The following is a 16,641-nucleotide window of genomic DNA, read 5'->3' on the forward strand; positions in this document are numbered from 1 at the left end:
CTTGGCCATCAATGGCCTGGTTTTGTCATTCAGTTACTAATATTAGTTTAAACCACAGAAAGAACAACAACTGAATGAAAAACGTATGCAATCCACTTCCAAAATGGTTAGTTTTCTGTGACCAGCACGAAATATTAGCTCAGTATCATCAGCTATACAATATATACAGAAAAAAAAAATATTGTGTCTTAATCTTTGTTTTAACAACTTAGAATAAAGCTGTACTAAACATTATTTCCCTAGTGTGCCAACTCTTTGCTCTGCTCCGGCCGGTTGGCCTAATAACACAGAGAAGTCCTTTTAGCGCAACGGTACTTGAATTGATCCAGAATTTTGACACTTCAGCAATAGTTAAGTGTTGAATCGCTTTATTCAGCCAAGGCTCGGTGATGGCACGGGACAGCCTGGGTCTCAGTCAAAGCTTCTTGGGCGGCTCCACAAGAAGAACAGGCCATATTCCGAAAACAAACTGTTAAAAAGAAAAAAAAAATAGGAAAAAGGGAAAGATTTCCTGGAATATTATGTCGCTTGAAATGGAAACCACACACTGTTAACCATCATTTCAACTGCACTTCTTGGGATGTAAGGAGAAATCAAAGGTAGTACCTTAATAATACAATAATAATACAATATATAGTATATAAAATACTATAATACTAATAAAAGCCTAATTGTAATCAGTGATCCCCAATTCAAGTTCAAAGCACAAGCTATCCGAACGCTGCAGTGCATTAACAGACCCAAAATATCGCTTACTTACCTTCACCTTTGGCCTGTGCTTCAGGAAAAGCGTCCTTGTGTATAAACTGAGGAAGAGGAGAAAAGCATGCTTAAAAATTCATGTATAAGAAAGCATATAAAATAATCAGAGTCACAGAATAATAATAATGATGTACTAATCCGAGTTTTATTTTCCAACTAGAACAGAATCGCTTCTGTGATTGCAGAGCTACCCATTCTGCCTAGATTTATGCACAGTAGGAGATATCAGCCTACAGTAAATCCCTCCGTGTTAGACCATGATTAGTTTGCTAATTGACCCTATCATCTACGTGGGGAGAAGGAGAGAAACCCAGAGAAGGAAATTGTCTCTCCACTATGGAAAAGACTAAACAGGGACTAGACATTTTGGAAGGACGAAATTAAATCAGTGTACCACAAAATGTAGCAGACGTGAAGGGGGGGTAGAGGGGGGAGCAGCCCAGCTTGATTCTGTATCTCATTTTTGTTCTTACACACCCTTCTCCCCTCCGTGGATCTTTTCCTGTGTATGACCTCACTCTCTTAAGCAGACACAGGTGATGCCACTGCGTGGCTAAGAAAATCCTAGGGAAACTACTGCAGGGAAAGCATTGGAGCAGGGCAGACAAATCAGACATCTGCACATTCCCCAAGGGCTAGAGGATGCAAACCCAAATTATTTTCCCTGTGCAGCACACTGGAAAAACCTTTCCCTGTGCTCTCCAAACTGTTTGCATCAGCTTGCTTTCTGTAAGGAATTTTCTTCAGATGATTATTATCTCAAGCTGTTTAGGGCAGCAGACAACCTGTCAGCCAAAGCGGAGCAGCTGTTTTCCACATACCATGACATATTTTATATACACACATATATACAGGTACATATAGATAGACACAGAATCATAGAATTGCCTACGTTGGAAGGAACCTTTCAGATCATATGTATATTAAAAAAAAAAAAACAACTATCAGAATAGCTACTGGAAATGTACTTATTTTCCTTATATTTTCCTTTTACTGTCTATTTTAACATCTGACCAAAAAAAAGGAGATTATGTTAGACGTAAAAAACCCCGATATGTAACCAAGCTTTCTCAACTACAAGAACGTATCCGTTAAACAGACATTCTCTTATGATGAAGTGGTAAAATATTAGTTCGTTACGTAATGAACAAACTACAGAAATTCTGTAATTCTGTAATACAGAAATACAGATTCCAGTTTAAATTCTCTTTCTGTTCCTGGTACCACTAGATGGTGGTATAGAACAAAAACAGAGACAAAAATCTGGAGGCTGCCGACTTGGGAACTGAAGCTCTCCTTTAAGTCTGTCTCCTTCTAAAACTGATATCCTGCGGTTCTGGGAACAGCTCTGCTCCAACCGCTCCAGCCATCACCCTCCTGCTCTACAGCATGATGCCTGTTAGTTTCCAGGAGCGACAGCGCCTATCAAAAAGGTCAGCTATGCTTCCAAAATTAAACATGTTTAAGTACTTCAGGATCACTGCTCAAGAACAGAAAGGTATTAATAGCTTATATTTTGAAATTAATACACTGTCAAATAGTTTTGCAGTTTAACTGCTACAAGGTTCCCATTTCTGAATTGCATTGTCCTGAAGAACCAGAGCTATTTAAAGATTTAAAGATTAATGATTACATTTTTATAAATTATATTTAGAGAGTTTTTAGACCAGCTGCAAAGAGGGAAGAAAAACTCTCACCAGCTTAGTAAGAAGTCGTTTTCCTGCTCTTTTTGGTCGATACATTTTGAAGTATATCTGAACCTGGGAAAACTTCTAAGATTGCTTTACGCACGTCCAGTTTAGAAAACGTTTCCTACCTTAGCAGGATATGAAGGTAAGAGCCCAGGCCTGTGAGAATATGCCACCACGCATGAAACTGTGTCACAGCTCCCACAACAGGAGGCATCTTCTCTCGTAGTGCTCTGGAAGAAAGAAACTTCATGAGATGCTTGGGTTTTTTTTTCAAGCTAAGCAGTCTCAAATCACACGTTAATATTTCCGTATCTGAGGCATGTGCTTCACAAGTGAGGCTTCACGTAGTCAGGCTTTCAGCAGATGAGGAACAGCACTTACACCTTACACTGCCAGTACAGAAAGACATAAACAAACTGGCTTGCTTACACAGTTAAGAAAGTGCTCACTTCTTCATACAATGAGTGATCAGATACTTCTGGACTCAAATTTCAGGTAATATATTTATGGCATCCCACAGTCCCAAATGAGTTTCACCATTTTCCTCCCCAAAACCCAATGAACCCAATGAATGTCCATAGCATGAGATGCTGAATTTAAGGTCTGAGAGGAAATGGGATCCATCAGACATCACCACTTTATAACTGGTGATCGTAGAATCATAGAACAGTTTGGGTTGGAAGGGACCTTAAAGATCATCGAGTTCCAACCCCTCTGCGATGGGCAGGGACACCTCCCACCAGACCAGGTTGCTCAAAGCCCCATCCAGCCTGGCCTTGAACCCCTCCAGGGATGGGGCAGCCACAGCTTCTCTGGGCAACCTGGGCCAGTGTCTCAACACCCTCACAGCAAAGAATTTCTTCCTAGTATCTAATCTAAATCTCCCCTCTTTCAGTTTAAAACCATTACCCTCGTCCTATTGCTCCACTCCCTGATAAAAGAGTCCCTCCCCATCTCTCCTGTAGCCCCCTTTAGGTACTGGAAGGCCGCTACAAGGTCTCCCCGGAGCCTATCACACCACCAGCTCCATGGCAGCTTAGCTTGCCTTTCTCTGTTGTGCTCTTAAAACAGCGACAAAACAAGTGTTTAGTGAGGAGGCAATGAAAGCAAAGGGTCTGAAATTCTCCACCAACATGCTTTTATTTTGCAGAGGTGTAGTGTGTGACCTACTTGGGAAGAAGCTAAGGGTTGTAAATAAAGAAGGTGAAGGAACCACATTGCCCTGATTTCTCCTGCTCACTTGGCTTCTGCAGGTAACGCCTCTTTTGGTTGATGCTGGAATGTTTGTAGCTGCCTGTTTTTCTTAACTTTCATTTCACATTCAGTCAAAACAAAAAAGGGAAAACAATGATCGCAGGTGTTAAGGAAGAAAAATCTGCAGCTTCTGTAATACTTATTTACGGCTTGGTGTTACAGCATTCAGTCCCCCTGACTGAACGCTAATCCCTGAGCTACTGCTTAGTTCCCAGAGCTGCTCAGTGACAAATATGAACACGGAGCTGTGATTCACTCAGCCCGGGAGTGACACAGTGGGACACATAGACTGTCACCCCGACAGAGCCTCTGAGCCTTCGGATGGCAGGAAATCTCAAAGCTCAAACTCAGAAGTGCCTGGAGACAGGGAAGCTGAGTGTTATACATTTATTATTTTATTTTTTTTTTGTTTTAAATAAACTCCAAATTTAATGAAATACAATGGAAAAACAAAACCTGAACCAAAATACAATTCTGAACATTAAAACCAAAACCAGCAGGTAGGTGGATGAATCACAAGTTAGATCTTTAGAGAATAAAAAACTACAAGGAACTGGAATATATTTTCTCCAAAGGTTCAAGTTATAATACCACCTGGAGAAACTCAAGGCTCTGCAGATACCTCATTAAAGCTAGTAAACAAGCATATTTGATTTTTTTCCAGCACCATAACCAAACAACTATTACAGGAAATATGCAAAGTTTTTTTTTCCCCCCCGCTTTACAAAATGAGGATGGAAAAAAAGCGTTGCAGCAGCTGGTGTCATCTTTTGAGCCTAGGAACAAGTTCAAAAGCCCCTTGGACCCGTAGCAGCTCAGCAGGATTAGTGAACTGGGGGGTATGATCTCAGCAGTGACATGACACAGCTGCAAAAATCAACCCTGATGCCAATATTTGCAAAGTCACTGTCTATCACCCGCTTGGGTTGGAAAATAGCTTTTCTATGCCATCTGTATCAAGCGTTTCTAGGGATGAGGCACCGTGTATTATATCGGTACACCTATTTATTTTTTTAAAATATATTTTTTATAATATATATATATAAAATAAATTTTTTTATATATCTATAAAATAAATTTTATATATATAAAATAAAATTTTTTTTTCAAGAAAACTCTGTTGAAGTTAACTTTCAAATGGCCCAAACTAGCGCAAAGACTACAGAGCTAAAAGGGACAGATGGAAAACACTCGACTTCTTTACAGCACGCTACGATCTGACCCTGACAAAGCCACCTACAGTTCTCTACACCACAGATACAGCCACATAGCAGTGTATCAGAGAGTCAAGAATGGATTTTCAGGATTCTGGCATCAATCCTTCTATCTCCTCCAGCTTGTGGCGGAACACATGCATCACAACCAAGCAGAAGAAAGGTGCAGTTGTCCAGTTCACAGAATCACAGAATGGCTTGAGTTGGAAGGGACCTTAAAGATCATTCAGTTCCAACCCCCTGCCACAGGCAGGGAAACCTCCCACCAGACCAGGTTGCTCAAAGCCCCATCCAACCTGGCCTTGAACACCTCCAGGGATGGGGCAGCCACAGCTTCTCTGGGCAACCTGGGCCAGGCTCTCACCATGCTCACAGCAAAGAATTTCTTCCTGAGATCTAATCTAAATCTCCTCTCTTCCACTTTAAAACCATTCCTCCTCATCCTATGGCTCCACTCCTTCATCAAGAGTCCCTCCCCATCTCTCCTGGAGCCCCTTTAGGAATTGGAAGGGGCTCTAAGGTCTCCCTGGAGCCTTCTCTTCTCCAGGATGAGAACTCAACCCCCAACTCTCTCAGCCTGTCCTCACAGCAGAGGGGCTCCAGCCCTCCCAGCATCTCCGTGGCCTCCTCTGGCCCTGCTCCAACAGGTCCATGTCTCTCCTGTGCTGAGGCCCCAGAGCTGGAAGCAGCACTGGGGGGATGTCTCCCCACAGCGGAGCAGACGGGCAGAATCCCCCCCCTCACCCTGCTGGCCACGCTGCTGGGGATGCAGCCCAGGATGCAGGGAGCTTTCTGGGCTGCCAGCGCACATTGTCAGCTTGTGTTGAGCTTCTCATCCACCAGCACCCCCGAGTCCTTCTCCTCAGGGCTGCTCTCAATCCATTCTCTGCCCAACCTGGATTTGTGCCTGGGATTGCTGTAACCCAGCTGCAGTTCCAGAGGAACAGTCAATTAAGAAAACAACCTGCTGGTCTGTTGTTTTTTCTTGCATGGACGGGCTATCTAGCCACAGGAGGAGATGGTGGGTTCCTACAAGCTTTGTTTGGAAGCCTTTTTTACCCCATTTGGCAATTCATTAAACAGAGAGGAAGTCATTCCTGGCCTCCTCTACAAGTGCTAAGCCAGAAGACTTCAGGCTAATAATGACAGCCAAGCACAATGTATTGGCTCACAGAGTTACTGCTCTTTCTAAGATGCTGCAACAGCTGTTGTTTATTGGTGACAGATATATCGCAATATTTCTTTACCCTGCAGAACTACTGCTTTTGATATTTTCCTGGAAAATGGCAAGAGCAGAAACCAATAAAAAAGCAGGATAAAAAACTCATTCAGGTGAAATCAAGTGTGGATAGCAGGCTTTAGCAAGCCACACATCCTCAAAATTACTTCAGTGACACTACTCTTTCAATTTAAATTGACATTAAAGAGAAATATCACTTATTTAAAAAAAATAAATATACTCATGCATATAAAAAAAAAGTTTAAAAACTGTTGAGTCACGAGCAAACTGGGCAAAACCCCTGTGAATGCTTTGCGGGCAGTGTACCACACATACCATGAGATGGACTTGAATATACACCCCAGAAAAAGCAAAGCTTTATGCCATAAGACTATTAAGAGCTATCCAGACAAAGTGAATGTACTCACCTCAACTTATCACAGAAAATATTGTCCACATTCCAGAGAAAAAATCCCATTAAAAATACAGTTAAAGATGTATAGCCTAGACCTCTAAGCCATGGGTATACCCTAGAGAGACAGAGAGAGAGAAATAATGCAAAGTTTAGCTCAAGATTCTTTAAAGACAGCTTTTATGCAACATATATAAATACTACTGCATACAAATAAACTGCTTTTTTTTTTTTTTTTCCAAAAGAAAAAACATCAACTTCCAATCTCATCTATTTAAATATTGTATTTTATCTCCTCCCCTCTCTCCTGAATTCACATTCTCCAAGACTGGTCTTTTAAATATTTTACTTCTATATTTCTAATTGTTCCCCTAAATACTGCTCTCTCCTAACGCAACAAGTAAGTGGGAAAACCGAAGTTGGCTACAAGGTACTAATTCTTCAGACTCATGTATAATTTTTCAGTTAAAAAAATAGCCATGTTACAAATTGGGACTCTCCCAGAAGAGGTGGCTCTTTTCCAATACATGATATTGCTATATTAGGGCACTTGATTAAATTCTTTTAAAATTACTATAATCTTTTACGAATGCAGACCACCAGGACCAACAACTAACCAAATGAATGGTTTTAGAAAACAGTAATTTCATGTTGTATCTTATCACCAAGTTCTATCAGGGATGGAAAAATGTCACAGAATCACAGAATGATATGGGGTTGGAAGGGACCTCTGGAGATCATCTAGTCCAACCCCCCTGCCAGAGCAGGGCCACCCAGAGCAGGTTGGATAGGAACCCATCCAGGCAGGTTTTGAATATATCCAGAGGAGGAGACTCCACCACTTCTCTGGGCAGCCTGTTCCAGGGTTCTGGCACCCTCACAGGAAAGAAGGTTTTCTGCATTTTCAGATGGAACTTCCTGTGTTCCGGTTTTTGCCCGTTGCCCCTTGTCCTGTCACTGGGCACCACTGAAAAGACTCCAAACCCATCCTCTTGACATCCGCCATTTAGATACTGATAAGCATTGATGAGATCCCCTCTCAGTCTCCTCTTCTCCAGGCTAAATAAACAGACCCAGGTCTCAGCCTTTCCTCATCAGTCCCTTGATCATCTTCGTAGCCTCCGCTGGACTCTGTCCAGTAGTTCTCTGTCCTTCTTGAACTGGGAAGCACAGAACTGGACACAGCACTCCAGTTGTGGCTTCACCAGGGCAGGGTAGAGTAGAGTGGGAGGATGACCTCCCTTGACCTGCTGGCCACACTCTTTTTAATGCACCCTAGCAGACCATTTGCCTTCTTGGCTACAAGAGAACATTGCTGGCTCGTAGGATTGCTAGGTTGGAAGGGTCCTTTAAGATCATTGAGTTGATGATCTTTAACCTAACACTGCCAAAACCACCACTAAACCGTGTCCCTCAGCACTACATTTACCTGTCTTTTAAATACCTCCAGGGATGGCAATTCAACCACTTCCCTGGGCAGCCTGTTCCAATGTTCATTGTCAACTTGTCCACCAGGACTCCCAGGTCTTTTTGCACAGAGCTGCTCTCCAACAGGTCAGCCCCCAACCTGTACTGGTGCACAGGATTATTCCTTCCAAGGTCTCTACACTTGCCCTTGTTGAATTTCATTAGGTTCTTCTCTACCTAGCTCTCCAGCCTGTCCAGGTCTTGCTGTATGGTGGCACAGCCTTCTGGTGTGTCAGCCACTCCTCACAGTTTTGTGTCGCCAGCAAACATGCTGAGGGTACACTCCATCCCCTCATCCAGGTCATTGATGAATACGTTGAACAAGACTAGGGCCAGTATTGACAATTTAATTTTGGGAGGGGAAAAAAAATATTCCTCTTCAGCATATGGGAAACACACTTTAAAAATCAGGTGCAATAAAGTGAATTGTTAATAAATTTACCCTCACTATCTGCATTCACGTTGGACCGTGGAATTGTAAACTTCCTACATGGAAGTTGGTAGCATTTTCTCCTTTCCAACTAATAAGACAAGTCCAAAAGCAAATGCCAATTCCAACCCTAAAAGGCTGCCATGAAATACCGTTCAAGTTATTTTTAAGCGTTATGAATATACAGTTTAGATTCTGGGTTAAAACACATTCCTGAGCTGCTTTTTCTCCACTGTGTTATACACAGCGCCTGTTTCAGAGCTGTGAGTGCTGGCAAATACGCAAAACCCAACAGGTAGAGCTTCTTCCACCGGGCACGCTAACGAGATACAAGTTGTACATGTTCACAATAAGTGCACTGCCAATAGAAAATAGCAAAATTACTATTTGTTTAGTCTAATAAATGCATGGAGCATCACACAGTACATGGCAGAGACTACACTGTAATATTCCCGACTCGGTGCTCTAGAGACATAAGCAAGCCCAGGAAATGAAAGAGCACTAAATGCTATATTATACGTGCTGGTAATCAGGTAATTATAGCTAGAATTGCTCAGGGAATAAATGGTGTTGTTTTGCGAAGGAATGAGAGAGAGGCTGGCATCACTTATTAATGGGGAACATGCTTTGCGAACAGAGCACCAACATTTGCCAAGTTGTAATCTTGGGAAGGAAGGAGACCCAAGAAAGAGGTAAAAAGTGTGGGGGAAACAGGCAGGAACAGCAACAAAAGACGAAGATATGAGGAGGCAGCAGCCTGGAAGGAGTAACACACTGTTCTGAGATTTTATTTAAGCTCAGAGTGACTTCAAGACCTGTGCTAAGAAAGATGAGTGATAGGAAGCTAATATATATTAAGGAAGTAAGAACCAAAATAAGCAGAAATTGGGGTTGATATGTAAGTTGAAACAGGCTTGGGCAAGTGCTAGCACTATCGATGGAAAGGAAAGATTATGTTCTAGCAACGTAAAGGAAGTAAATCCAAAAGTGTACTTGGGGATGACTTTTCAAGAAAAGAATGTATACCTTCAGGCTGGCACAGCTTCTCCTGTAGAACTAATTTAAAATTAATAGTAGTTCAGTTAAAATTTAGAATTAGTTTAAACCTGCTTCTCTCCCCATCCCAACTTTCTAACCAGTTTGCATAACATAACCAAAGGAGGAAGCAAGTCTTTGTGGGGCAATGTTGCAATGAAGTGATCTTGCTAAAATTGAAGTGAAAAAACAGGTGGAACTTCAGAGACAGACTTTGCTGGAGGAAATCAAAGACGACAATGAAATGCTTCAGAAATCATGAGAATGCACAAGGGTGTGGAATTTGCAGAACTGGAAAGATCCCAGGACCAAGGGTTTGTCTACACAGACAGAAAGAAATTTAATCTAAGTGATTAGAACTGTGTTAAATCCTTGTATAAGAATAAAATTAAAACAACCTGAACTTGATTCAACTTAAGTTTCCCTTGGAAGTGAATTAAGGTAATATCACTTAAGATCTCTAAGTTAAGATTAAAATTTCCATGTTCGTGGGTTTCAAAAGGGCCTTTAAACTGATGATTGTTTCTAAAGCTGCAGAAACCATGCTACCGGTTTTAAGATTTTCTTGCTTGATAAAAGTCTGTGAACATTTACACTTGGTCTGTGGGAATTTCTTGGGGAAAGCCGAACCAAATTAATCAAAATTGCAATTGGAAGGTGATTCAATGGATCTACTTTAAATTCACATCTTTTGTTAAATTCTTCCTTGAGCTCCTGAACAGATTCCTGTGTAACTCTAAAACAAAGTTTAACAAAAAGTACATTTAGAATGAAGACAGTAGAGAGAATGAGTAATTTTCAGGAGCAATCCCCAAACACAGGAGAACTCCAACTATTCCCAGGGGAAAGACAAGAAGGGGCAACCACCTGAGCTCCTGAGAGCAAAAAGTATGTATTTACTTCAATATTGATTCAATTCCTTTTTCTTCCCTTTTACTCACCAAGTCTGTGCTCTGACGATTTTACTGCTTCTCAATGACTCCTAACATTCCTAATACCCTTTTGTTTGTTCTAATAGTTCTAATTTCAATTTCCATAATGTATACCTAACTTTAACCAGGGAAAACCGTAAGGAAAACTATCATATAACCCTCTGGCAGAAGCATTGGAATAGGCTGCCCAGGGGGGTGGTGGAGTCTCCTTCTCTGGAAACATTCAAAACCCACCTGGACACGTTCCTGTGCAACCTGCTCTAGGTGGACCTGCTTTGGCAGGGGGTTGGACTAGATGATCTCCAGAGGTCCCTTACAACCCCATGTGATTCTGTGATTCTGTGTTATTATCTTTTACATCTGAATTTTAGATATTTGAGTAGGGAAGAGGAAAGGAACATATTAACCCATAGAAAACATTAACTCTGCAGTCTTACTCTCACCTCTCTCCAAGTACCATCATCGACGTTTGGACATCAGTAATAGATTTCACATGTTACCCAGCAATATGAAGACAGAAACTCAATTCCCCTTGAAGTCCCAGGCTATAAGCTGAAGTCTGGATAAGTGTGGAGTTCCCAGGTTTTTTTAATGTTATCCCAGTGGCTTTAAAAAAATTCAAGGAGATGAGCCATTCCCTTTAAACCAAGCAGAGCACGTGAGCTTGCATTATGCAAGCCAGTTAAAAAAAAATTTTACCTAGTTAAAGAAATTTTGCCATTGCCAATTTTTCATGTTAAGCCCACCAAAAAAAAAAAAAAAATGCAAATGTTAAGTTATATCTTATAATGCTGAACTAAATGACTACTTACCATAATACTATATACACAGATCGTAGAACTATAATGGATACTAGTGTTCCATACATGATCTGGAAATAAAAACAGAGATAAAATTCAGCAGCTGGATTCAAGAGACTTTATAAAATACGACAGGAGTAAAAAAATTCTGAAGCCTCTGTTGATTTTTATTTCTTAGTCTCAGGAAAATAATATCCCCTCTAAATTCCTCTCCAGAAAGTCTTCCATAAAAGTTTCAAATAAAAGTATATTATAAACCATGCCCTTTAGGCACTTGCAGGAAAAGTCAGTTGGGCAGAACCGCTGTTTCCGTTTTTTGAATCAGAAAGTGAACACTAGATGGCAGTCAGTAAGCATCCTGAAATCAAAATGGTAACTTAACTCCTACCATCTCCTCTGTATCTCTGCATTTTAGCCCAGGATTGTGTAAGAATTGGCTAAAACGGTTTTTGAAAGCTACACTTCCTGCACTGATATCTGATTAATATTTTTTCCTGAAAGCAGATACCCGAAGAGACTATGCACTATGCCCACACTGAGAGTCAGTACGGAAGAAACTTTCCAGGCAGCATTTAGAACAAACTATTACAGATTGTTGGGATTCAATTTAATTATACAGTGGGAAGGCTGCACGCTCTGAAAAGATCCAGGAGCAAAATCTGGCTCAGTATAGGCTTAATGAATTTGAATGTAATCACCTGACTTATAGAAAAAGTCAAAGTAATCATTTATTTTCTGCCTCGTGATCTTTAAATCACACTCCCTTTTTTTATTTACAAGCTTAGGATCCACATAACATGATCTCCAAGACGTACAGACTGAAGAAGAGAAGAAATGTGGTCAGTCATGCCTGAAAAGTGGTGCAGAAGTCACTGCAGCAGGGAGGATTTTCAGACAGCGGTGACATTAAATTGCTCTCTGTGCTTTTTATTCTGAACACCGTTTTCCTCCTGCCAAAAGGCAGTTTGTTCCAAGCATCGTGCCTTGGTCTTTGCCTCTCTCCACTGGCCCACAAGCCCCTCACTATTCTCCTCTTCTTTTTCGCTGACTTTCCTTTCTCATTTTTAGTTGACTACCAGGTAATGCTGTCTTGTTTTACATGAAACAGAAAAATGGTAAACCTTTGCTGCCTACTCTACTCTGTGCTCATGAGACCCCATATGGAGTACTGTGTCCAGCTCTGGAGACCATTTATTTGGCCAGAGGAGGCCATGGAGATGCTGGGAGGGCTGGAGCCCCTCTGCTGTGAGGACAGGTTGAGAGAGTTGGGGGGTTCATCCTGGAGAAGAGAAGGCTCCAGGGAGACCTTAGAGCCCCTTCCAGTTCCTAAAGGGGCTCCAGGAGAGATGGGGAGGGACTCTTGATGAAGGAAGTACAGTGATACAACAAGGGGTAATAGCTTCAAACTCAAAGCGGGGAGACTTAGATTAGATCTTGGGAAGAAATTCTTTCCTGTGAAGGTGGTGAGAGCCTGGCCCAGGTTGCCCAGAGAAGCTGTGGCTGCCCCATCCCTGGAGGTGTTCAAGACCAGGTTGGACAGGGCTTCGAGCAACCTAGTCTAGTGGGAGGTGTCCCTGCCCATGGCAGGGGGGTTGGAACTTGATGATCTTTAAGGTCCCTTCCAACCCAAGCCATTCTATGATTTTTAAAAGCCACTAAACCTCACAGAGGTGTGCTTACAAACCAGTATCCTTACCACGTTCTACTGACCTCCTCATACCTTTCCTTCTTTGAAGCTATGCTGCCTTCAAGGCAAGGACTACCTCTTACTCTGCTGGAACTGGGACATTCAGCTACTACTATCCTCCAAGCACATGCACGTGTCTAGTCATCTGCCATAAAATAGATCGCTGTAATAACACAAAGTGAATCCTACCTTTCAAAAGCCCATAAAGGCAAAATTTCAAAATCCTTTTGGCTTTAAGGATGAGGTTAGCAGCACGCACCATATTATCAGGGCATATATACAGAACAAGGCAGTCAACAGAGCCCTTATGTTTGACAACAGGTAAAAGCAAGTGCCAATACTGACTATGCAAAGTCATTCAGCACAGCAGCTCTTTATTTGCATTCAGAGTCAGATCAAATAACTTCAGTAACTAAACTGCTACTACTGTGTGTTCTGCTCTGTAGAGCTAAACAAAGCAAAAAATATTTGAAAGGCTAATTGGTTCTGGCTTGTACTTTATAAAAAAACCCAAACTGTTAGCTGATTCCAGTTCCCTTGCTGTGGTACAGCGCATAAATCAGGAAAAAAAAAAATCCCAGCAAAACCTGCTAGACACAGCCTGAGTATCAAGTGTTTTATCAGTCCCAAGCTAAAGGTAGAGAGGGGACACCGCAGGTGTGCCAGGTGCTGCACACTGGTACAATTCTCCATCACTGACATTTTGCCTAAGAAGACCCCACCATATAAGAAATGAAGACTAAATTTAAAAATTAAATGCCATTTTACTTCATCAGCCTCATTTAAAACAGCCTGTTTCGTTTTCTTGATCAAATCCAGTAATTTATCCTAAGAGAGGGACGGCACAGAGGAAGAAATCCATAGAAAGGCTCCTCTGGAATCCAAATCACAGTTTGATGCCCTTTCCTTTCCGATCTCCTCCTTCTTATAATTTCCATTCCTAAAATGCTCTTCTGCAGCAGAGATTCAGGAAAAATCTACCCACGAAGAGAAATTTCTATCATACCCATTAGGGGCATGCCCACCTTCACGCTTTTACCCAATTTGCTCTTGGGTTCATTGCACAATGAGCTGAATAATGTCAGACTCTGCCTAGAGAAACGTTGTTTATAGGCAGCCCAAAACCCAGGTAAAACACAGGCTAAAAATTCTATTTTTTTTTTTTTTCCAGCAGCTTCTACAAGCTGGAAAGAGCAAAAGCTAAGAAAAGCTTTCTTTCTAGAGCCTCCGGTTTGGTATCTCCTAGTGAGTTGCTTAATGGCTTGCAGAAGAGGAGAGGACAGTCTTAACGGAGGGAGGATGGAAAAAAACATAAAAAGAACCTTGCAGCGACTGAAGAAAAATATGCCCAGAGTTGACACTTCAATTTCTTGCCTTTTCCGCTCCCCCACACAACCAGGTTGTTAGCGGTAAAACACGCTCGTGTTTAAAAGCCTGTGAAAGACTGGAACAACAAACTGTTCTGCTCTGCATGCCCCAATCCTCCTCCTCACACTGAAGGCAAACGTCGAGGAGGTGTCGCTGTGAGATGCAGAGATTGCGGCTGCACATCTCGCTACAGCTGGATCTTACTAGGGAGATCTATAAACCGAGCCACACAACTTAGTTTATACTCCAGGGAGCAGCACTTTTACTCCTTTACCACCTGTGCGTTTACTATTTGTTAGCTATTATCTTTCCACCCAAAGAAGGATAAAGTATGGGGAGGGACTATTTATAAGGGAGTGGAGCCACAGGATGAGAGGTAACGGTTTTCAACTGAAAGAGGGGAGATTTAGACTAGATGTTAGGAGGAAATTCTTTCCTGTGAGGGTGGTGAGACACTGGAACAGGTTGCCTGGAGAAGCTGTGGCTACCCCATCCCTGGAGGGGTTCAAGGCCAGGCTGGATGGGGCTTTGAGCAACCTGGTCTGGTGGGAGGTGTCCCTGCCCATGGCAGGGGGGTTGGAAGTCGATGGTCTTTAAGGTCCCTTCCAACCCGAACCATTCTGTGATTCTAAACTAAAATAAAAAAAATCTACCTTATTCAAGTTAACTCAATTTTTTCAATTCCTTTAGCTCTCTTTGTTCTTCTTTAACTGACAAATCATTTAAGTAACAGAAAAAAACCCAAGCAAGTTTTGTGCTATTTTGTCTCACAGTGCTTTTAAATTGTAAGCCAAAGGACACCCTTGCACTACAACTGAAACAAAAGGAAGCAGCGGAATCTCATCATCTTTTGTTATCACCAGACAGTTCCCTCTTTGCTGTTTAAGATGCAAATAAAGCTTCATTTATTTCAGCTTTGAAGCCTGTATCTTTGCAATGGGGAAAAACCCAAAGTCTTATAAATACCCAGTAGATTACCTGATATGAAGGCCAAATATGAAGAACATCCTTCTAATTCACAAATGGGAAGAAAGGAAGAAATGGCAGCATTTTTGGTGTGGAGGCAGTTAAGCAAATCATATAGATTCACTTCTTAGGCAAGTCGGAGGCAAGGCTGGTACTCCACGCTGGGGGGGAGCATACTAAACTGGTTCTTCATCTACCCTTCCAGTACAGAAAGCAGCAGTTGCCCGTTATTTCCACTTCTCTGTTTCCTCTGCTCCTGGCATTCTGTCCATCCCTTCGTTAATAAAGTCAATTTATCAGCCTCAGATATTAGCGTACACACCGGGAACCGCACTGCGAGATTTTGGGTTCTTGGCAACCGCTGCTTCTCGATTAATAAACTAACCAGCTATCAAAAGGTAGTGAGCCTCAGTACTTGAAGTTGGAAACTGTATTTGCAATTTACAACAAAGAAAACAGACTTCTACATGTTCTTGGATTTCTGGAAAAGAAATTTGAGCAGAGACAAGAAGGAAGGACAATCCCCACAATGACAGTGAAAGACCGAGTCACTCAGACAGTTATGGCTGTTTAATACTACAGCCATGTACTACAGCCATGTAGTCTGCCCTGACAGCTCCTGAATGAAATAAATTCAGATTCACTTGGTTTGGTCCTGTTTAGATGCACGTACGTGATGGCAAAATGACACACAAGTCACTTCTGCCACATGTCACAGAGCAGCTCTCCAGAGCTTCTGGGACACCGTCCACAGCTGTAAACTCAGCTTCCCCTTCAACGACTTGTAGAGCTGATCCTTTGGAGAGTCTGAACGTCTTTCCACATTCCCTAAGCTATCGTGCAGGTAGAAGTACTAGCCAGAAAGCTGGTCTGGCTTTCTGGAAGACATCCCCAAACAAGCTGTGTAACAGAGTGAACTGTCACTCAAATTACTTTTATACGTGGTCTTCAGCAGGACAATGCCCAAGTAGAAAAAGCTCTGTGGTGAAGACATGCCCTGAAAAGGTCATTTTTAACAGACTGTTCAGCGACCTGAACACGTAGCGTGTAAGAACACATTCAACTAAAAGCCACAATATATTAGCCACAAGCCCATAACTAAGTGTTGCCTTAGCAGCAGAGGGGACTCTCAAGAGCTGTAGGACATCGAGTGGGTCCACAGATTCCCCCAAATTGGGGGACCTGTAGTTTAAACAGGTTGTGCCCTCACATAACACATTCTTCATGCAGTTTCCAGCTCCCGTATGTACTTCTGCATACACATTTCATCATGGTTTCACTTCCTTCTTTGCATTTGTACATTTAAAACACCAGTGGAGAACAATTTTGTTGAGTTTTTTCATTGAGGAAAATGAAATGCCTCTTTCTCCCACGCTCACTCCCTCCCTCTTACCCAAAGTCACC

The 16,641-nt window shown here is 42.0% G+C and overlaps 1 protein-coding gene across 1 annotated transcript in view; it reads right to left on the bottom strand.

The window, feature by feature from the left end:
* Window positions 1–415: 415 nt before the first annotated feature.
* ACER3 (alkaline ceramidase 3) overlaps window positions 416–16,641 on the bottom strand; it is a 62,554-nt gene continuing 46,328 nt past the window's right edge. Inside the window, exons 7-11 of the mRNA XM_074152397.1 lie at window positions 11,229–11,287; window positions 6,569–6,670; window positions 2,579–2,683; window positions 761–806; window positions 416–469 (exon numbers count right to left, since the gene is read on the bottom strand). Coding sequence (XP_074008498.1) covers window positions 416–469; window positions 761–806; window positions 2,579–2,683; window positions 6,569–6,670; window positions 11,229–11,287 — 366 coding nt within the window. The remainder of the gene's footprint in view (window positions 470–760; window positions 807–2,578; window positions 2,684–6,568; window positions 6,671–11,228; window positions 11,288–16,641) is intronic.

The sequence above is a fragment of the Numenius arquata genome, chromosome 1 (assembly GCF_964106895.1).
Source record: "Numenius arquata chromosome 1, bNumArq3.hap1.1, whole genome shotgun sequence".
Lineage (NCBI taxonomy): Eukaryota > Metazoa > Chordata > Aves > Charadriiformes > Scolopacidae > Numenius > Numenius arquata.